We start from the raw sequence: 23,132 nt of genomic DNA on the forward strand, positions 1-23,132 counted from the left end.
AATGTTCTGGTGGAATGATTGAATAAATGTTTGCTGTGCATTTCTGGTTTGGATGTTTTGGGGATTTTTTTGAAACTGTTACTCTGAATTTTTTCTTTCAGGCGTGCTCCAAAATTATTTAATCATTCATTTATGAGCAATGTAAGATCAGGGATGCATTCATTAATTTAATACATTTCAAATACTTGACTGTTAAAAAAAAAAATCTGGATAGATATACAATCTTATACCTGGAGAAATCAACAGAGTTAAAATTTTAAATGGTGCAGGTTTTTAGAGTGCTATCTTATTTGAATAGAGAAAGTGTGCCACCTGTTGGCAACTTCTCCAACCATGCATTTTCCAGCATAATCATTTGGGTATAGGGGAGTGATTATTCAAATTAAATATATTATATATAATAATTATAATATAATTTATAATAGAATATTTCACAATGGTATATTTGTGGTTCAATAATAATAATAATAATAATGATGATAATAATAATGATAATAATAATAATGCATGTACTCGTATATAAAAACAGAACTGACTCCCCGCAGATGTTCTACGAGATCCAAATATATAATGTAAACACTACGTCGTTTTCTTTCGAATGGGTCAGGGCACCATTTATTTATTAAAGTTATGCATAACCTTCCAACATGAGCGTGGTACAGTACATGTTGAACTTCATGACAGGATTAGAGGAGACAGATAGCAGGCAGGTTAGGAAGAGTGGTGGGGCCCTTCTCGAGGAAGAGACAAGAAACCTGCAGGCAGGACGACCGGGAAGAACGTATAGAGGAAAGGAAGGAAGGAAGGAAGGGGGAGGGAGAAGAGGAGCACATCCATAAGGGAGGAAGAGGAGGAAGAAGACAACAGGACTAGATCAGAGCCCCGGCGACTCTTCATTCTAGTTCGTGTGAAGTCCTCGGTTTCAAAGACAACACAGAAAGGAGTTCTTTCTATACACGGGCCTCTCTCAGTGGGACTTCACTGGAAGCGGGGTGAGCCTTGCTAACACTCACATCAAGCCTGTGTGACAGAAGAAAGAAAGAAAGAAAGAAAGCAGCCAAAGTAGCAACAGCATGCACGCAATGCAGTAAACACTTAAAAAAAAAAAAAAAAGGAACCAAACAAAAGGAAAATAAATACATCTTGGGATAAAAAAAAAATCTTAATACATTATCTTAAATTTTTTCCTTTTCTTGCTTGGTGTTTCATACTGTATCTAAATATATATATACATAGATCTTTATGTATATATATAAATATATTCTGTATGTAAACCCACATTTCTTTGTACATTTTGGTATAAGTTCTCTTTCTTGCAAGGGGGGGGGGGGTGTAAGATGGAAATATGGGTGATTGCCTTGTGCTGATGAGGAGGCGACTCCGCCCCTTTTAAGTCTCTTGCTTTGTGTAGCAACAAAACGGACAGGGGGGGCTTAGTAGTAAGAGGACAAGCTTATAGAAGGTCCACCATGTCCAGGACACACGCACACACAAAGGTGGTAGCACTCTTAGGCCCCCCCCCCCCCCCTTGAGGCAGAAGGTGCAGCTGAGATGTCCACTATCTCTTATCTGGGGAAAGACACAATGAGCAAAGAGACAAATTCTGTATCACTCAGTTTTTGTGACTTTTCCATAAATATTTTTTTTTCAAAATGTCCTCAAAGTTCTCAGTATGACAGCCAATATACCTTTGTTTCCATCCGAGTGTGTGGTTGACTTCCCCTGCCTCTGACGAAGATTATTGTACTTGGCTTCAACCTCCTGGAACAATAGACGAATGGTGAGATGGGCACATGGATATTAACATTAGCCGGTGACGAATGCTTACCTTCAGATGGTTGAGGTTAGCCTGAAGGTTGCGCAGGTGAGACAGGACTTGTCTGCTGAAAGATGAGAGGCTGCCGGCGTGCGACGCCGACGAGAACCTCAGATTGATGCCCGAGTCGGCGGCGCAGCCTTGCGATGCGCTCAGCTGCTTCCCGGCGGGCGACATGTCCTCGTCGGTGCTGCTCTCCCCTTGTCCGCCATATCCTTCCAGGACTAAAAATCCTGCTGATAAAGAATCAAAATACAGCGGTCCCTTGAGATATTGTGTTTCGTGACCACACTTGTGATATAAAAAAAAAAGTGTAATGAATTAAAAGTTTGCGTCATAATTTCATACATTAATTAAATGGACATTGTGTCTGATGTGCATGTCTTAGCCACCAGGTGGCAGTATTGTACTACACTTAAATGTGATGATGAAACAGAAGACTGCAATTAGGCTTCATTGCAGACAGTACAGAATATTAGAAGCATGTTTCTTCATTTTTTGTTCAAATAAGTTGTAATAAACTGTGAGGAGATTTTCTTTTGTAGAATATTTCCCTATCTGCCAAACTGCTGCTGAATGTGAGGTTTGCAGCCACCGGAGCTAACTAGCTTAGCGAGGATGCTCACCATAATCTTCGGGTGAGTCGAAGAAGCCCGTGTCACCGGAACCCAAGTCTTGCGCGGGGTCTTCGGTCTGGGAGTTGTTCCTCTCCGAGCCGTTGTGGACCATCACGCGTTTCTCTACAGGCGTCCTTAGCGAGGTGGTCCTGAGGAGACGAGCTCCTGTGGAGCGCTTGGTCCGCTCTGCAGCTTCCTGCGACATGAGCTGCGTCACCAACACCTGCTTCAGCGCTGACACTGCCAAGAACGAAATCATTTTATTATTATTAGAATTATTACTAAGCATATTGTAAAATCAAAAGTGTAAATTACAGTATCTCATTGGTAAAGGATTTTTGTTTTGATATGTACTTACATGTTTTAAGTGCTTCATCTGCTCTCGAGGGAAACACATTAAAGGAGTCTGCGCTGCCGTCTTCAGTCCCTCGGTACGGAAGCTCCGGGTCGACAAAACCTTCCTCCTCATCCTCCTCTTCCTCTGTTTTCCCCGCCTCAAAAGGATTGTTAGCGGGAAGAGGGCTCGGTGTCACACGCCTCACAGCCGGACTACTTTCTTTATCTGGGAAGATAGTCCGTGATAAGCTTTATCCAAAGGAGTACAGTGATACAGTGGAAGAAAGGTATGAGCCCGGTCACCTGTGGACTGAGTGCTGCCAGTGGATGTGCGGTCTGGGTCTTTACTCAGTCTGGAGACGCCAGCCGTGATGATCTCCACACCATCTCGCTCTCCACTGGCAAACGAATAAGATACATTTAGATCACAAGTTGGGGAGGGCTTTAAGTCACTGTATTAAGATGATGAACGGACATACTCTGTCTGAGGTAAAGGTATGACACTGTGGGGTTTGACCTTCATGGCTTCTGCTCTTTGCGTGATCAAATTCTGCCAACTGGTGAATAGAAAAAAATAAAAGCATATCAGCCCTAAACGGTAAACATTTGTTAAAAAAAATGAAATAGATTCTAAATTGAGGTAAGTAATAATCTCCTGCAGCCCTGCAGGTGGCGCTAAAACATATTACAATGTTGGCAAAATGTGTCGTACGTTCTCTGATCCGAAACTGTGGATGCCATCAGTTCATAGATCTGTGCACCGTTCTCAGACATGGAGAGCACGAAGAAGGACTTGTTGTCTGACAGGAGAGAAGAGGAAAAGTGACGTTGAGGGTCCTACTTCAATGACATTGCAGGAGGCGGGTTGCGAGCGGACCTGTAGCCACAGAGCGCACCAGCACAGTGCTGAGCTTAATGATGGGGCTAAAGATGTGCTTGGTGTCGGCGGTGCCCGCCAGGTTCTTGCTGTGACACTTGAGGATGAGACGCTCGTCTTGTTTCTGGAGAAGGACCAGGATGTCCTCCAACAGGAGAGTGTACAGCTCTGCGAAGACACGGACAGATAACATCAGTGGGCGCCGACAACTGTTTTCAGTCACGGTTTTATATTTTTAGATGTCTGACCAATTGTCTTGTCCTTGTTCACTTTCCATGACAGCGGCCCCTCGTGCACCATGGTTTTCTTGGTGAGGTCAAGGTTCTGACAGGAACATAACACATCACAGGGTAATTATTATTTTATAGAATCTACTTGCTTATAGGGCACCAGATAGAACGATTTACACCAGAAAAATAATCATCCCCATTATGCTAGAACAGTATTTCTTCGAAGATTGGATCTATTTTAATAGATGCCATCTCTCAACAGCTGGTTCCGTCATCCATTTAAAACATATCAAATCAAAGGCTCTTCCCCATATTGACGTCTCGATTTTTCTCTCTGGCAAAAATAACAGTTACTTATTTTTATGCGATTGTTCACCCAAAAATAGCAAACCAAAACAGCAGCACCTAAATAATTAAAGGTAAAAAATGCTCATGCTGCCATGTCACCTTTAACTCCAGGATCATTGGGTTGTCCGTCTGCTTAAGAGATGACAGGTCCAGTCTTCTCTGATAGTCCTCTAGCCTCTGCAGTAGGGGGGGGGACAAATTATTTTATTTTTTTTATTCCTTAAAGCAAGAGCCATAAGCAGACAGAAAACACACACACCTGCTTATCTTCTGCTTCCTTTACAGCCTGGTTGACATGATTGAGGATCTTTCGACAGCAGTCGGCTGCCTGCTTAACTTTGTCCTTCTCCACTGCATCGTCTGAAAAACAATATGACATTAACGATGAATTAAGGGCCCCTCTGGTAAATTTCTACTCCCTCCGTCCATTGAGCCAGTATAAATAAAACAGTTGTGCAAGAGAACAGCATAAAACATTGTTGCACTTTATCGTCGGTGCTTTCCCAGTGTGAGACCTCCTCTGCGATGAGAGGAGGTGATGGCACCAAATAATGAGTGAGACATTTGCTAAATTGTGCACCGCTGGTTCCTGGACCATTACAATGAGAATTTCCCAATTTGCGAATCGTCGGCATGTTGCCATACAAAGCTTGGGCGAGAGTGTGATTGGTTTGCAGAAGAATGTGCTCTTTAGTGACATCATTGTGGCAGTGAGAAAGCCACATGGGATTTACCGGTGTACTTGGAGATATTGTCCAGCAGCAAGGGGTACTTGGTGAACCTCAGCATCTCGACCGGAATAATGTCCTTCAGCTGCAGTCGCCGGCACAATCGGTTACTTTGCGCCTCCTGAGAAGCACACCGGGTCCATTTTAGCACCCACCGAATGCAAACGAAAGGCTAATCATGTCCGCATATTACCTGGATGAACGAAATGAAGCGCGAGTCTTTCTTCTGCTTAGTCTTGATGATCTCCAGAGCAAAAGGCTGATTGCTGCAGAATGTCCCCACGGCCTGTTTGATCTTCTCCTCCTCTCCACCACTGAACTGTTAGGCGCCCGCACCAAGACGCGAAGGGGCAAATACAGACAGACAGTGGCTGGGTTAATGTGGGTCAGGGGCAGTTGCCATGGTGACCGTGTTGAACCACCACTCTCTCAGAAGGGGGCCAGGCTTAAGTTCTTGTGGCAGAGACAGCTTAAATGTAGACGAGGTCCCGGGGACGGAGCGTTTAGCCTACTTATGCCCCGTAGAGATTTTTTAGAGAAGCTTGAAATTGAATAGTCATGTACAAATCAGTCAGAATGACCTCATGTGAGTAATCAAAACAAACACTCATGTTTTCTTTTGCCGTCAAGCAATTTCACCCTATCAGTGCTTCTGTAACAAAGGAATAAATGCAATTCCACCTTGAGAACTTTACTCACCCAGGAGAGCAAGTCATCTCCTATCTGATCAATGACCGATGACTCGTTGCGCTTTCGCACTGCTGCCATCTGCTCCAAAATGGAAACTGGATTGAAAAGCAGAAGCGAGTTAGTCCGTGTGTGTGCACACGCGAGTGTGTGTGTGTGTATAAGCGCACCATGCAGTTGTAGAATCTCCTCCAAGTTGGTGAAGATGTTTTTGATGTCGGCAGGAGGTAGGATAGCATCTTTTGAAAGCTTCTGGTAGAAGATGTGATCTAAAACTCTCAGCATTCGCACGTGTGCACGCTCCGTGTAAAATAGCTCTGGAAAACGTCAAGTAAATGTTAATTAAAGAAAATAAAGTTTGTTTGATCTACAGATTTAGTAAACTACGCCCTCACCATTGATAACTTCCTGTCTCTTGATTTCAAGAGGCCTGAGACCCGCCAGAACCTCACGTCCGACAAGCTGCTGCCAGTTAAGCGGGTCATGTTCCGAGTCTGTTCCCTGGTCGTCCTCGCTCTGGGCATCGGTAGCACCCACTCCCTCGAGCCTTGCGGAGAAAAGAAATCGGATTGTTCACTGCTGCACTTCTGATTTTGATTCTGATTTAAAACCACCAAGAAATAGGACCTCACCTTCTGATGGCCTTTGGTGTTCCCTCGTGGGTTCTACAACATGAACACAGAGGTGAGTAATCAAGCAGCAGCAACCTAGCAGCTTGTGTATGAAGATAATTATTTAATGTTTAGTTTAGTTTTGACTGTTTGTTCAATAAAGTGATTCGTCCCGCCTTAGATCAACTGCAAATATAAGTGTTCATGGTAAAAAAGCGAATTGATGCTCGTGTGAATGTTCAGGCACCTGTCAGTTTCTCTGTCCTCCTCTTGGAGTTGGTCCAGGCTGTAAAGGTCAAAGTGCGATGCAGGATATGGCAACCCGTCGAGGGGGTCAGACTGAAGACCGTCGCTCAGCCTGCTGGGGCCTGAAGTTGGAGTGCCACCTGAAAGTCAAGAATGGTGTTACAAACAAAATCTCACTCGCTTCTTCTACTCAAAACTCACTGGTTGGCTAGCTTACCTGAGTCTGTGTCTCGGCTAGCATCGGAGCTGAAAGTGGTGCTGTTTGGAGATGAGGTGGTGACGGATGCGGGGTGTGTGAGCTCGGGGCCCTCGCTGGATTGGCTACCCCTTAAACGCCCCGCATCCGTTTGCTCGCTGGGCTGAAGACTAGGCTGAGACAATTGCTTCTGAGGCTTGGGTCGACCGTCAAGGGCTTTGCCCACTTTGTGGAAAGAGAAGGGCGCTCAGAACCTCCAAATGCCTCAAAAGCGAACTCCGGATTTTTAGTAGCTCACCCGACGCTGCTTCAATGCGGCTGGGCCGACGCTGGGGTCCGAGGATACTGGGAAACCTCGGCTTCTTCACCTTCTCTTCACCATCCTTTTCTGTCTTAATGCTTTTCTGTTAATAAAGATGAAATTAAAAATCAGGATAGTAGAATAAAAGGCAGTGTTAAAAATAACTAGCGACATTACCTTAATTTTAGGAAGAAAATTGATCCGGACCCGTTTTGACTCCAGACTGCGAGGTTCCTTGACCCTCACACCAAGGTGCTTCATGTATGTATAAATGACATACTGCATTGTAGTGCTGGAAGAGAGAAAAATAAATGAACTGAGCCGACCCTGGAACTTGTGACATAGAAAAACAATGAGATCAAGAGCCAATACTGCACCATATGTCACAGCATGCCATCTGGGAAATGCTTCCAACATATGGTGGTGCGCAATGGGCCGTTTCGATCGGTTCATTTTTTTAATTATTTAATGCAAGCATATTGTATCTATAGCTTGTCTGGTCTCATTTTGGAAAAATGATAACAACTCATCAAAACGAGTGCTGCAATGCAACATTCATACAATACATTTAAATCAGCTTACCACTTCTCCTCTTCTGTCGTCTGAGCAGTAACCCTACAAAGGCAAATATTTCTGAGTGCCTCATTGACTTTACACGAATGTTTATTACCAAATCTGGCGTGTTGATTTGTTTCACTTACAGGATGTCCTCAATCTTGGTTATGATGTTTTCAGCATAAGAGCGTTCGCGCTCGAGGGTGACACGATCTCGTCCACGTTCTTGGTCCAGCCTGCCCAGCTCCACTTCAGCAACGGTTAGGCCCATGCTGCGCTTTTGTCTACATGTACAAACATGTAATGTTGACATGTGGATGGGGTTGGTTAAAAAAAAAAAAAATCTGGAAAATACATCGAAATGAGAATCAAGTCTACCTGAAGTCCTCAAGGTTCTTCTGAATGTCAGGGAGCAAAGAATCTTGTAGTGTTTGAACGTGTTGTCTGTTTATTTCCTCTGGGATCAACTCTGTCCGCCGTCGATCTGCAAAACCAGCCCAAATACTTAACGTTCAAGAACAAATAGAGCCCCATTATAATTGAGCGTAAAAAAAAAAAAAAAAAAGCAAAGGCAGAAAAACTGACCAAGATCAGCAGAAATGGATTCTGGAACTGCCACTTTCAAATGCTGAAAGAAAAAGGGCAAGTGTTCAATACCCGCGATAATCGAACTGCATCATCTTTTTCTGCCTGTGTTCACTATAAAGAAAAAGGTCAGTGCTTACTGCTCCCCGATCAATAAAGAAGGTATGGAGGTCCATGAACATCCGTCTGGTCTCTTTGGAGTTGGTCTGCTTGTACAAGTCAGCATAGAGGTAGCACAGCTAAGGGGACACGAGACAATGAATGAAAAACGCAAACAAAGAGCTCAGACGGAATCAAAACAAAAGGCGTTGAGGGTTGTACCACCGGGGCCGGATCGAATTGAGATATGACGTGATGCATGAAGGCTGCGAGGTGGGCGGGCCGAGACTTGAGCTGCTCAATGCTGGTAAAGCGGTTACACTGGCCATTGGTCTGCAAAAGAAAACCATGGACAAGGATGTAAAAAGAGAAAAAAAATGTGATGAATGGCAATATTGCAATATACCTGCTCTTGGTCAGAATCAAAATAATCGTCCTCAGCTCCAATGATATGCGAGACGATACGAGAGGAGGGACTGCTGACGGTGGTGGGAGACAGAGAGTCCTACGGGCAACACATTTGTACATTTTAGGGCTTCCATTTAAAAATCTTCTGACTGCGGTGTAGTTGGACATTTAATTGTACTCCAAAGTGTCCGATAATAACACCGAAGCGGGAGAAGGGTGGAGATGATTTGTACCAGATCAGTGGCATCCTCTGTTTCTGGGGAGTGGCAGGAGTTGAAGCTGTTCCTGGGTGTGCTCTTTGGACTCGGGCAAAAACTCTCTGGAGAGACGAGTCCAAATCCAGAAATCTGTAGGCGGTGAGGCACAACAATTTACAATCGACCTCAAATTTCCGTATCAATCGAACAGTAATCATACGTAATGATGTATTGAAATTAGGATGAGGAATACAGATGTTGCGTCACTTAAAAAAAAAAAACGAAACCAACGTACAGGTGTGCTGCTCCAGGACAAGTCAGCACTTTGCTCTCCCGCCGCATGAGTGTGCTCAGTTTCAAACATGCTACCATCATCTGCATCTCCACCCGGAGCAGCCTCCTAAACATCCACAGAAACATTAGCTGCTGATAAATTAAATACATCACAACAGAATAAATACTACCAAAAATACAATACGCTTAAAGGGGGAAAATCAAGCTGAAAATGTTCTTAACAATTATGTATGCGCCGTCACTACTCTAAACATGGAATTACGATGCGTTCAGGGCAACCCCCTAGCGATTACATGAGGAACTATGCTAGATAAAGACGGTACGGGCAAAATAGAGTGGCTTTCCTCTGAAGGCTAATCCTCAAATAAGATTAGGATTAATGTTTGTCTGGAGCCTAAATGCTCTTCCCTGACTCGCACCGGGATCTTCGGGATCCCGTCCCTCGATACCTGGCTGTGTGTTGGCAGGCTTACCTGTGTTGCGCCGGTGGCCTTGAAGAGCTGACCCTGCAGCTGTGGAATGTGTTTCTTAGCTTCCTGGTTGTCTTTCAGTAGTTTGGGGGAGGGGTTTCGGCCGTACTCGTCCTTCATCGCCTGGACAGCAAGGGACGTATAGTTCAAACACCCCAAACATTTTTCATCCATAAATCCCGTTCAGTAATTTATAAGATGATTACCCATTGAGGTGTGGAGGAGAGCCGGTCGTGAGGACTGTACGGGCGTTCTGTCGCAGGCGAGTTTGGGGAGGAAATAGTCACGCCAAGCATTTCAGACTCGGCTTCAGACAGGGGGATCTGGGGGAGCCCCGGAGGGCGACCCAGGACTGTGAGGGCCACGTAGGAGCCCGCTAGAATAAGGCGGAGAGATTAGCAATACTATTTCAACACGATGGCAAGATCCTGTTGAAAAAAGAACTTACATTTGATAAGCTTCACCACTTCAATGTGGTTTGAATGTGTTACGAGGGTTCCGTTGACCTGAAACACACCGACCGTCAGCATGACATACCAAACACACAGCTGAGGAAAAAGATAGAGTGGCCACAAGGTGGCAGGCTACAGCCTGTTTAGACTTTTGACAAGAAAACAATATGATTCATGCAGAGAAGGAGGTAGGGGGGGTAGTTGCAGATAAACACAACACCTTGATGATCCTGTCTCCTGTCTGAACGCCTGCCCGCATTGCAGCACCATCTGAGAAAAACACAGTGATCAGAGCATGAAAGAAACAGAAAAGGAAAACAAATTGGTTGAGCCGGAACACTTTGGAGAAAAATACTACCTGACATTTCAAAGAAGCTATTTGAGTATTACAACCGTGGTTATGTTTCATGAAGGACCTGTTTCACAGCTCCACCCCAAACAAAAGATTAGACTTGAGAGTCCTGTCCAGCTGAAAGTCTTTGACTTTTTACGAGTAGCATATGAAGCCTCAAATGAAGCTTCATTGATTTGCTTCCCGGGAACGACCGATACTTGAGTTTTGTTTGTGTTGATAAGTATAAGTAATTTTCTCGTCAAAGTCCTCCCATGCATTGATGACACCTGATAATGCCGCTCAAATGGAACGACTCGGGAAATAAACAATCCGAAGCCACAATGGTGCCTCAAGTGCGTCAGCGGCGACTTCCCCGCGGCAGTTATTGCAACAAAATAATGAGAATCGTCGAGTCTTGTGTCACCTTCTTTGACGAGCTGCACAAACACCGGATTGTCACCACTGACTGTGAGCCCAAAGCCATTTTCGTCTTTCTGGATGATGACGCATCGCTGGACCAGACCTGCAAGTGAGACACAGAAAGGGTGGTACGTGTTTTGAAAATGAGCTGAATCAAATGTCACACATTCATCATGTTTAAAGGACATTTTTTTTCCTCTCTCTCTATGTTATCTTATAATGTATACAAGTTGAAAATCAACCAGAACTGTTTTGGATCATGGAGGTCAACTGTTCTGTGTATAGCAAAGAACAGCTGCACAATATCTTTGCGATACCACAGGAAATTGTTTAAACTCGCCTACACGAAACCTCCGGTCAAACATTTTCCAATGATCATTACTATTAGTCGGACGCGGATGCCTTTTGGCCGTGCATTTGTTTGGAAGGATGTCTGAAAGCGATCTGGCGATCCAGACATTGCTGCTTGTTTTCTCACAGCCTAAAGGGGGAAAACGATTCTTCGCAGGTTCTTAACGCGTGGTTTCATTAGCGTGGCAAGAGGAGATTAGCGTTTATCTAACGTCTGAGTGATAATGACTGGGCTGACAGGACAATGTCAAGAATTCCCAAAGGACCGATATTTTTTGAGTAAATACCTCGTTATCTTGGAAAGTATATTACTCAAAATTGACCCCAGCGTGTATGACCTTTGAACTAGTTTCTTGTTGCGGCTGAGATTTTCTAACCATTGACGTGCCGACCGGAGAGGTGAATGGATCAATATGGCTTGTGGGGGGTTGGTGAGTGGAGAATGGGAGCTAATAGATGTGGAGAGGTTTGGGGAAGCAAAAAGCCTCAGGCTTGGGAAGGAGGGGGGGTTGACACAGCTCTAGACAGAGGGGGGCAAAGGAGGGGGGCAGGGAGCGAGGTGAAAGCAGAGGTGTCAAAGTGATTAAGCCATATGGGCTAAAGAGCTGGTGTGAATTTACCTCGAGATGTTGATCTTGCGCTTGAGTTCCACGCTTAACTGTGTGTATTAGGTCAGGCTTTATAAAAACCTTGACAAGTGGGGAGTGCTGACATGGTCAATGAGCAGGCCAATCCATTTACAATGATGCATTATTCAGAGGCCCTAACTGATTTGTTATTGGCACCCCTTTTGCTGAAACGCTATAAAAATAAAAAAAAGGACTCTAGAGGATAAACTGACATTTAAAACTGAGAGCGCACAAAAAGAGGAGGAGCCGTGGAATCTTAAAAATATCAAATGCGCTCGAATGATTTGTCGGGATTTAAAAAGAATTCTTCTTAGCAAAGAAAATAATGGGAATAGAAATAATCGATGTCATGATAAAATTGTTACCTTTTTTTTCTCTACTTGACAGGCACTGTATTTTTTTTTTTTTTACTGTTCATCAAAGCGATTGAAAGTGCACCGCCAGCTTTGTCTATGCTTGCACTTTCTCTATGCTTGCACTTTCTCCTCGTTAAGTGCAAAATAAACAAAAAAGCACTGTCTTCATCTTAAGGCATTCTCACACCAGCGTGTTTAGATGTTAAAAAAGTTGTGCAGATGTCACACCACTCATCCCGGCAAGAGTATCCTTACCACAGGACTCAGGCTTCCCCTCTGCTAGCACACTGCTGCTGCCACTCTTCTGCACCACCAGAGCTTCTGCTCACAGCCCCAAACCACGCAGACAGCATGGCGCGCACACACACACATACACACACACACACACACACACAGAACACGAACCAACAACACAAAAGGAAGGAAAGACACCAAATAGAAAATCATGAGGGAGGAAAGTGATCATGGGAAAAAGAAACCGATAATAGAAATAATAAAACACTCGATTCGGGTTCCTGGCGTTGTACTTTCTGATTTGGTTTTACATGGTGCTCTGTGGACACACTACTAGACGATCCAAACATTTCTATTTCTGCTTCATTGTAGCAACAGTGTTTCCATTTGTCTGACCAAAATGTGTCTCTTAAAGTGTGTGTGGCACCTCCCACAGGCAGACAACCTCCAACTTCCCAGAGAAAACAATTTGTCCATGTGCTGTTGTATCATTAATATAATCCATCATGCGGTGCAGAGGATTTTTTTTTTTTTTAGACGGTTCGATTACATAAGCTTGAGTTGTACTGTAGCTAACTGTTGTTTTTTTTAACCTTCTTAAACTCTTCTTAAAAGAGCATTTTGACGTGTGTAGCCGGTTGAAAGGCTTTTCGAAATCTGCATTAAGACCACCCAAACACACAAGACGCCACATTTGCACGCCCTCAAGTAAAATGGCTGACAGGCAGCTGCGTAGATAAAGAAATTAAAACGTAACCATCTAACTATGCTAAATTTGATCGATTTGAAAGAGACAAGACTATTCTCAAAACACATTCAGAACAGAAGCAGGATAAAGATCAGACCACACTGGTCAAAGTTTTCAAAGACAACAAAACCATTAGGGGGACACACATCCTTTCAGCATCTCAGCTGCCTTGCACAAACTGTCATCGGCACACACTTTTTTTTTTTTTTTAGACTGTGTTTTGTGTAACAACACAGAGCAGAAGAGGCGGGGTGCGCCGTTACAAACAAGGCAGTTAGATGAAGCGATGAGATGTGGGGTGGGGGGGGAAGGTGCAGAGTACATTTAAGGAGGAAAGGAAAAACAGAACAAAAACAGGTTGGTTGCCTGCGAGTTAAACATTACCTGTCGGGTCAAACTCATTGGAGGAAAGCGAGGTTTTGTCACTTTTAGGTCTCTTGTCCGGCGGGTGGTCTTTGCTGAGAATGCTGCTGGTTCTAAAATGAAAACAAAACTAAAATAAATTCACCCGCAAGATTCAGTGAAAATGCAAATTTGTCAACGTTGAATGGTGAATACTGTCCGCTGTCTATCAAGATACAAACTGAAGAGTAAAAAGTAAAATGGAGGTATTTCTAAACCGTATATAAAGTCACTTAGCTAAGATTATTTAATTTCTAAAAAAATAACAACAACAAAAGACGAAAACAAAGTTAGGCAAGATCTCTAATAAAGCTTCGCACCATGGCAGGACAGCGTTAGCTCGCGACTAGCAAGCTAGCCACAGCTTATAGCTGGTACGGCGCAAATTAGCTTAGCACCTAGCCTAAAGTGCTCGCTATCATTGAAGTCATTTGGGGTTGTTTCACAGTATGTTACTTCAAATTCCCAGTACGCTTAATAAAATTTTTAGGGTAATTCAACGATGGAATTCAAACAATTAGCATTCCGTAATGAATTGTGTTGGCCCTCAGAGGTTGCTTTGTGTAAGTGGCGGGATATATTTGTAACAGACGAAAAGTTAATGAAAGCTTGCGTGCAATGCATACGCAGCAAGCTCGACGGGCTTTTGAGAGAGGAACTGAGAATTCATTTGCCACACAGAAGTGGCAATTATTCACTTTGGCACTGACAATAACGTGTGTGAGTCACAGCCAATGTGTCACGGTGGATAATGTGACAGCCAGAGAGGACGTGGAGGCGCTCTGCTGAGCAAGGCCGGAGAAAGGACTTTTCCCAAAAGCAAGGCCACGGCCGCCGCGCACTGGCTCGGACCTCGGCGGTCCATGTATGGTTGCCGCTGCCTATGCCGGCCCCAAATGTGAAAGGCCACTGTTCTGTTCGCAGTGAAAGGCAGTGATGGGCCGCACTTAGAAGAGGGACTCCTTTGTCCCTCACTGTGTGTGCATGCGCGTTAGCAGCAGGGTGGGGGTGGAGGAGGCCATGTTTAGTCTGAGCTCAGAAGACTTCTGTATTGCAGCAAAAAGACGATTCCGTACCTGTTTGCTTTCTTGGGAAACCTGCGGGAGTGGAGAGAGAGAGAGAGAGAGAGAGGAGCCAATGTTAATATCTCGGAACGATGACCTCATCGAGATTAAAGCAAAGACGGAAGAGGGCAAAACAAGATACATTTCCATGAGACCCGTCTCGTGGTAAACATGATAATCCAGATCAAACATGCGAGTTCTTGTGCGGCAGATTAAAGCGTTTTCCAGGTCAAATGTCCTCCGACTCGCAGATCACTCATTGCTCGCGTGTGTGTGCGTGACATCACAACTCCACACTTCTGATTTATTATTCGTTTTTAGAAAGAGCCTTGTTTCCTTGTGATTATCATGTTACTTTTACCTATATTGTTAAACTGCTAAAGAACGCACCATTACGGGACAAAACAGAGGGGGCGAGTAAGTTTACATTTCAGTCGTCATAACAGGGGAGGCCTCGCGACTAACGAGTGACTATTAACTCTCTTTCTCCCGGTGACAGTGTGTTCCATTCAGACTGGGCATCTGAATGGCTCGTTTATGAAAATGCCTCGGTCTGTAATAAGTTCCAGGGACTCAGCAAGAGAGCGAGAAAAAAACTCCCAAAGATTTAAGTAACCAACTCCCATGAAAGCTCGAAACTGGAGAGACCCGGAAAAAGACAGGCATATAAACATAGAGACTGAACAAGGCGAAACCGAGCAGACTAGCTTGGGTTCATGTGGGCGCTAATGAAAACAAGACAGTCAAGTACAACTTGTTGTATGATGAAAAAAATAATAATGATAACAATAATGAAACTGCATTGCTCAATTTTGGCACATGCTGCCAATTTTTATAAATTAATATAAATTATACTCTAATATAACAATTATTATAGTTATTGATGCTGTATGATGAAAATAATAATAATAATAATGAAACTGCATTGCTCAATTTTGGCACATGGTGCCAATTTTTATAAATTAATAATATAAATTATAAATTAATAATAATAATAATGAAACTGCATTGCTCAATTTTGGCACATGGTGCCAATTTTATAAATTAATAATATAAATTGTAAATTAATCTAATTATTATAGTTATTGATTGATTGGGAACAATGAACCATTGCGACCAAATAGCCGTCCTTCTCATTTGATACAAAATCCACCAGGAATCCTTTGGCGCATTAGTTTATTGCGAGATTAGGAAACAGCTGCCTGAAACTTTATCGGAGAGGTTTCCAACCAGCTGGTCAGACCTTATGGGCAAAATTCCCATATTCGCCATATCCTAAACGGTAGAATTGTACCGCTTCCGCATTAACAGTCAATTGTCTGTCTGGCAGACAACAGTGCTCCATTGTTACATTTCCTCATAATGACTTAAATACTCCGATGGACACGGTAATGAGAACAGAGAAGCTCACGAGGGGAAAGAAACAGGATGACAACGTGGACAGGATAAGACGCATACTTAGTGGCGAGAGCTGATTAAATTGGATTTTAGATCCAGTTGCCTGTTATCTGATAAGTCTGGGTGAACTGACCTCTTGACATCTCTTCTCAAATTATGCAATGTATATTCACGTTCAAATAAAATCATTTTTAAGCACCAAAATCAGCCTACCACCATTTTTGTTTTTATCGTGAATTTTTTCCCCCAAAATCATAATGAACTATATTTATAGAACTCATCAGCCAGACTTTTTCTTTCAGAAAAAAAAAAAAGGTTCCTCAAGGCATATAATTGTTCCTCAAGCTTCAAAGAGCGAACCATTAAAATGTGCAGGAAGCGTTATGTGGGAGAAAAAGGGTGGGGCGGGCGAGCAGGGTGGGAGTGGAGAGGTGAGGGTGCTGATGTACTGCAGCGGGCCCGGGCTTGAATGCTCCATTGAGGTTTGCTGTTTTGATGGAAAACTGCGCCAGAGCTGGGCCAACTTCAGCAAGAGTGGCAGCAAAGGGAGACCGTGACTAGACCAGCGAGGGAGAGAGACCGACCGAGTGAGCAGCACAGGGGAGGGGAGGGATGACGAACAGCCTTATTTTTGTGAAAGAGTCTCCCGAAAGGAAGAGGAAGGGAAATTGGTGAATAATTAAAGAGTAGATGAACAGGGGGAGGATTCAAGGGGAAGTCCTGCAGGAAGGATCCTGCACGCACACACACGATTAAAGCTGAACATTTAAGTCAACTAACAAATAAAGTTGAGAAACATTGGCCCTCTTTACACTCCAATGAAGAGTCATTATTTTCCAGATTTCTTTTCTGTCTGTTCTATATGGAGGATGGGCGGGGTGGTGTGCTTGAAGTTGACGTAGCAATTTTCTACTTTGGGTGGTAGTGCCACAGCCGCAGGGACGATGTGTGGAGAATTCCGCAACGTCGGGACTCCAAGAAGTTTATATTGGCAAAATTCAGGTTTTGAAAGACCACGTGCAAAAACCTGCTCGTATCTAACTTTTGTGCACCCTACCTGCGAAGAATGAAAACAATTCTCATGTGGTGTTAAACCCGAAGGAGGCGTGGCCCGCCTAAAGTCCGCAAAGGATTGGGAGCTGCCTTGAGGCTGCGGAGATCAGAATGAGGAGTGGTCCATTCCAGAAAGACGACCACATTACCTCGCACGTAGCAGCAGCAGCAGCAAATCACACTGGAAACCGAGGGAGTGAAGGCGGCTGAGTCATATCGAGCACCTTGGGAAATTGGAAAGATGTTCTAACGCAGCCAGCGGGACCGATCTTATCTCGACTGCAGCTTGTCAATAAGAGACGGCGCGCCGCCGATGTTATCTAATCTGTCTACCTGAGTCACAAAGTGTCATTGTGCACAAACGCACGCACGCACAACACAAAACGGGTCACCTTCGTTGCAAAGGAGAAAGGAGACGTCGACACCCACGCACTTGCGTTCCTTTCTGTGTTGTCGCCATGTCGAATTTCAAACAGACTGTGACCTTAGCGGAGCCCTCAAGGTATCGATGTGTTAACTGGGGCACAGATTTAAAGAAAGCGTTTGAACCAGACAGAGAGGCGAAGGGGGGAGGTGAGAACGCAATTGTTGTTGGCGTAGGAAGAAACAGAAGTAATAGTTCTGGAGCTCAAGCTAAAGCCTCCAGGGGGAAAACGCTGCCCTTTCTGCCCCAATAAACCTCATCAGGATTCCTGACATGAAGGCCGGGGGATAGACATTTCTTCACGCTATGCTGTCTCCTGCCCTCTGGGACTGAGAAAGGAAAGGAGGTAGTCCAACGGGTTACGCTGTTTAACGTGAACACCGGAGGACTTCTCTGATCAGTCGGAAAAAGTTCCTGGCATGACGAGGCATGCGAACAAAAGCTCAAGGAGCATTAAGTTGGTTCGTCTTACTTTTGCTTGAAATGTGTTTTTATTTATTTGTCACATCGGTGCAAAAATATTTAATACTACATTTTAAAATGTTAACTTTACAAAGATTTGACTTTGTATTTCTAGTTGCGGGGATTGGCTATGGGAAAATTAGAGGTTGAGAAAAACTATACGGGCTGGATCCGAGTCCGTGGCGGAACCTGTGCCCTAGTCCTGATGCTCTTTGACAAAGTGCAGCAGCGTTTTAAAGTGGCTGCTTAGCCCTGAATCAGCAGAAAGCAGCCGTGCAAGGTTAATCGCAGTGCAGTGGGAGGTTTGCTGCTCCGTTTCCCTCTGCGCATTAAGTTCTGCTGGCAAAGAGATGTTTGGGATGGTGTATCTCATCCAGAGGGAGAGAGTCGTCACAAAGTACTGAACAGCCTCTTCTTGAAAAGTGAAAGCCAACCGCAGAGACTCTCAAACACATTTTATACCACGAAGAACAAAATGATTTATGTCATACAAGAACTGGATGATTTGGCCTTGAAATAAAATATCTCGACTGTATTCAAAAACAAGTTCTGCTTTTTTATTTCTCCAAAAACCAAACAAGATTTGGAAAAAAAAACAAAAAAATCCCCCTGACTGCGCTTTTCTATACTCGCTCTTCCCGGCCATCTTGTTAGCGCAAACCACAAAAGTGAGGATGTGCTTCAAACTACGGAAACTGCCAAAAGAAAATGGAGTTTCCAATATCTGTGCAGTGATATAGCAATAATAAAGTAGCCACGCAGCAGAGCTAAAATTATAGGCATATGGTAAGGCACCAAAAAAAAAAAAAATACATTGGACCTATGACAGACCCTTGCTGGATCCCTTAAAATATAATTTCCTCTGTTACCCAGGGAATCCAGGTATTGACTATCAAATATGGTCAGAACCAACTGAGATCCCTTTCAGATTTGTGTAGGAGGATTTCCCGCTTCCATTCCCAGTCCTAGCATTTTAGCAAAGCACACATTAGTGAATCGGAGTTTTTATGCTGTGGTGGAAGCTAAAAATGGCCTGGAAAAGGAGTCCCAACATGCCAACCATAAATCAAAATCATCCAGTATAGGACACCACTGAAACTGCAAGATTAGAGTCTACTGAGAATCATAACCTATATTTACAAAATACTGTCCATAAAAAAAAAACATTTTGGTATCATCAAGACTGTTCCATACTTTAATCACAAAGCAGGAAAGTTTCCTTTTCAGATGAATTCCCAAATAATTCCCAATGCCGCTGGCCTCATTCACAGCTACAAAACATTTTCTTTCCTTGTCCTCTTTTTTTTTCCTCAGTTGTAAGGATCGTGTCTTTAGTGGAGTGAGAGTAATGTGTGGCCCTCAAGCTCCCTTCGCCTGGCTTAAGGGGGCAGGACCCTAGACAGTGTCCGCAAGCATCAGGATCATAACGCTATAGCACATAAAAGCACCAGCTAAAAAATCTCCACCCACTGTCTAGCATCCATGGGCATTGTTGTTATTTTTTTCTCCCCCGTCTTCTGTCTCCTTTTCAATATTCTTCCACTTTGGTGTTGCTTCACAATGTAATAGTGCCCTTGAATGAAATGCTACCATGGCAGAATGATAGCGACCTAAATTGAGTTTGCGTTTATGACAACCATAAAATGCAATTATGAGACAATGCAGTGAATTGGACAGGTATTTTGCCGAATCTATAAAAGAAGGACATGGAGGCCATAGTGGAGGATTATTTCTCATTATTGCTCACTTTGCTAATCATAAAACACAATTTGCTGAGCCATTCTACCCAAATAATCCAAAAGATAGTTTGCCCGGCAACATCGACAAATGCGACAATAATAAAACACTTTTAAAAAAATTGAAAATAGACAACATTTAGGAAGGCGGGAGACACAAATGATTCACGAGTCAGCAATGTTGACGACATTCCCGACCAATGAGAACTTGCTCGGTGGTCAATTTTAAATTGTCACAAGTAGGATGAGTGTATTTGGTCTGTAGTCATAACAAAAAAAAATATAAACAGCTCAGTTTCTCACACAAATCATCAATACTACCACCTATCTATCAAAACAATCTTGCCCTGATATTCCTCACATGTACCTGACCTAGATCCACAAATCTATGAGTATACAGACTAAAGCTAGCCTGCTCCCACTGAACGCTATTGTTTATTTTTAGTGATGTCACCAGCGCCACTTTCCGGGAGGGCCTCAGGGCAGGCCGGTGGGGCGGGGTAGGAGAAAAAGCGTGGAGATCAGCAGAACTTTGTGACAAAGAACCAGTAGCTCGCAAAACTGACCCACAGTCCTCGATAGATGTTACATTCACACTCCTGGCCGACACAGCAAAAACACATCATGGTGCCACAATCGACCTGAATTGAAACACGAGTAAATATTCAATTTGAACTAAACACGGAGGAGAAAACACTAAACATCCATTACTGATGTCGGGTTATCTTTAACTCACGCGACATAAATATTGTAAACCTGCGGTTGGCGCTCTCTATCTAAAAGTAGGAAAATAGCGGTTGACATCTCCAAAACACGCTCTTCACACGGGAACGACCGTAGCAACTGCGCTCCAGTAGGTTCATTAGGGCCAAGCAGTGTTGTGGTAGCACGACTAAAAAAAAAAACAGCGAAAAGTGGGTGCTAACCATCGCTGTCATCGTTCCAAAGAGGGGGGATGGTTAGCAAGTATAACGAAGCTTCAAACTCCTAACGCTACAACTGGAGCTTGCTTCCGTCCTGAACTAAGTAAGCACATTCCAGGGAGTTGGCTTGCTTTCCTCACAGGTATGTGGGACTCAGGTAGGGAGCAGGTCAAAACGCAAAAGAGGAAATCAATTGCAAAGAAGAAAACCACGCAGGAATTAACCTCATGTAATGCTTCCGAGAGTATCCTAATGGATTAAAGACAGAAAAAGAAACACTTAAGTGGTGCGATTTATTTGCTGTTGGTGTCCAAGCTCTCTTGACTGATCGCTCCAATAAGATGATTAGGAGGTTGCGTCTAAATCCAAAGATCGTTTTAATGGGTGCAGGAGAAGGTAAGCGTTGAAGGCTTAGCGATGTTACCTAGCCAGGCAGAGTCTCTTTAGAACACTTTGCTGGGTTGGAACTCCATTAACCGAGCAAACATCAGCAGCGTCTCCATCAAGATCGGATGTAGCTCCTTGTTAATTAGATTGCATGGCACAGTTATTAGTCAGCACATTGCGACAACGGAGCGATCGACTCGGAATGCACCAACGTCTTATCGGTGAGCTACGTCGGCTAAATCAAAGCGTCTCCAAGGAAGATCAAAACACCAAATAGAATTCAGAAGAGTCAGCACACCTCACTAAACTCCATTTTAGCCATTATTGTGGAGATTCTGCTCTTTCAGAAATAAAAGCCCATGACGACCTTTCACCTTTTCTTTGGGATGACGATGACACTCCGAGGGGTTGAAGTGACAGTAGAGGAAATGTGTGATAATCATAAAATCGGAAAAGGAATTTATTACAATATAGCAGCAGTGCGCCAAAAGTGGTACGTGTACCTCTTCCTGACTCGTCGGTGCAATATGGCTAAGTAAACAACAATGAAATAAGAACCTAAAGGTAGCTTTGTTGAGTATTGATGTGAAGCTTTCTTTAAACTTGTGTGGCACTTCGGCAGGTAACATTACCTGTGCCGCACAGGTAATAAAGATTTAATAATGAAATGAAATCCTAATAAATCGGAGCCTGGCCATTGTAAATGAAGAGATTGTGCTTTTCATACTGTAGCAGAATATATAATTGGTGGTTATACTGTACCTGTCAGTGAAGCTGGACTGTGTGTCACTCATTGGGCTTCCGGTTCTAGATTTGCAGCAAATTATATCCGATTAACATTTTCCAGAGTGTGATGTGGCGACTTGCTTGAGCGTCCTTCTCTGGCATTCGTGAAAGGATAGCCTTGGTGTTTCAAAAAAATAAATATAAAAAAAGATGCAAACAAGAGACGCAGATGGCAAATATCCTCAATGTATGGGGGGTAGTCCAAGCAAGACGGATTAAAATGGTGCAGACCCTAAAAATGAATCAGTAAAGAGATTATATCCTTCCTCTGGGTCATAAATAACACCGCTGGCCCAAATTGTATGCGGGTAAAACTCGCATTCACATCCCAGTTTTTTGGGTAATCCAATCTTACGGACACCGTGACGATGCAGTCCGTCTGCCACCTCCCCTGCTCGGCTTGAATAAGGGACTGAACGTCCCCGGGAGATCCGGCAGATTCCTCCAGTCGGCACTATGCGGTTTGCTATCTCTTGCCCGATTTCGTCGTTACCAAGAAGAGTCGTTTGATACCGTAATGTTGAAATCAAACGGGCAAAACGAAAAAAAAAAATGGTTTGTCAATGATCTTGTGTGAAAATCCTCAAAGGAAAGCAGAGTTTAGTCTTGGTAGCTCTCAGCTAACAAAACAGATGCGCTCTATTGGGATGAAAAAAAAAAAAAAAAACTTTGCGTCGTGTGCTCTTGTTTCCACTGCAAATAAACCAAGTCCGAATCTCAAAGAGTGGAGAAAAATATTGCACGAGTGTCCAGTAGTCTTTTGTTTTGCGTCCCCCGGCTTTCGAAAAAGTATCTCCGCAAGGCAATAAGAGAATCCGAGTGGTCTGTGTATGTATTAGCACCGCTCGACGCTCCTTGACTCCATGTTTCCAGAACGGAGTCACTCGGTCGTCTCTCAGCACAATTCCCGTGGATGGAAAAGCAGGCTAGGCTAAAGTGGCCAAGCTAACGGGACAGAAAGTAACAAGCAGTCTCCTGCCAGCGACTTGTCGTAAAAAAAAAAATCCAACAAACCGAAAAGGTGTTAAAACTTTCAGGGACGATCACGACCTTTTCTCACAATGCTCGGCGTCATTTGTATTATACTAAAAAGTTGAAGGAACGCAGGGGGAAAAAATGCCAGTGTGCTGCTAGCAACGCCCTAGCCTGCTAGCATGCTAGCCGCCGCAATTCCTAACTTCCACCACCAACCACTTCCGCCGAGAGATGGGGAAAAAACTCCAACAGCATCCTGGCTTTCGAAGTGCGTTAAAAATAACAATCAAAATGTAATGTAATTTTTTTTAATGAATTTAAAATGTTAAACTCAATTCATACGTAGGTATTACTTTATGGGAAATAAAATATATCATTCACCACCAATTAACACCAG

General features: G+C 43.7%; 1 protein-coding gene across 2 annotated transcripts; it reads right to left on the minus strand.

Annotated features, from left to right (window-relative positions):
• Positions 1-587: 587 nt before the first annotated feature.
• Positions 588-22,932, minus strand: arhgef12a (Rho guanine nucleotide exchange factor (GEF) 12a). Of its 2 annotated transcripts, XM_037267421.1 has the most exons (40): positions 21,737-22,932; positions 14,604-14,624; positions 13,510-13,601; positions 12,399-12,464; positions 10,812-10,910; positions 10,274-10,323; positions 10,050-10,107; positions 9,808-9,977; positions 9,605-9,724; positions 9,133-9,237; positions 8,874-8,987; positions 8,639-8,737; positions 8,455-8,565; positions 8,274-8,372; positions 8,134-8,176; positions 7,927-8,032; positions 7,695-7,832; positions 7,576-7,608; positions 7,171-7,285; positions 6,991-7,096; positions 6,714-6,917; positions 6,498-6,636; positions 6,272-6,304; positions 6,035-6,186; positions 5,810-5,956; positions 5,652-5,737; positions 5,146-5,271; positions 4,959-5,073; positions 4,484-4,584; positions 4,324-4,401; positions 3,895-3,970; positions 3,647-3,814; positions 3,482-3,569; positions 3,249-3,326; positions 3,073-3,167; positions 2,792-2,995; positions 2,443-2,673; positions 1,829-2,052; positions 1,689-1,761; positions 588-1,569 (listed from the first exon to the last, which is right to left on the minus strand). In XM_037267421.1, the coding sequence occupies exons 1-40, from the start codon at positions 21,766-21,768 to the stop codon at positions 1,559-1,561; spliced, it is 4,206 nt and encodes a 1,401-aa protein (XP_037123316.1). In that variant the 5' UTR covers positions 21,769-22,932; the 3' UTR covers positions 588-1,558. The 2 variants fall into 2 exon arrangements, with proteins under 2 accessions (XP_037123316.1, XP_037123317.1); XM_037267422.1 differs by lacking the exon at positions 12,399-12,464 and having other exon boundaries at positions 21,737-22,931.
• Between the last annotated feature and the right edge of the window lie 200 nt (positions 22,933-23,132).

The sequence above is a fragment of the Syngnathus acus genome, chromosome 13 (genome assembly GCF_901709675.1).
Source record: "Syngnathus acus chromosome 13, fSynAcu1.2, whole genome shotgun sequence".
Lineage (NCBI taxonomy): Eukaryota > Metazoa > Chordata > Actinopteri > Syngnathiformes > Syngnathidae > Syngnathus > Syngnathus acus.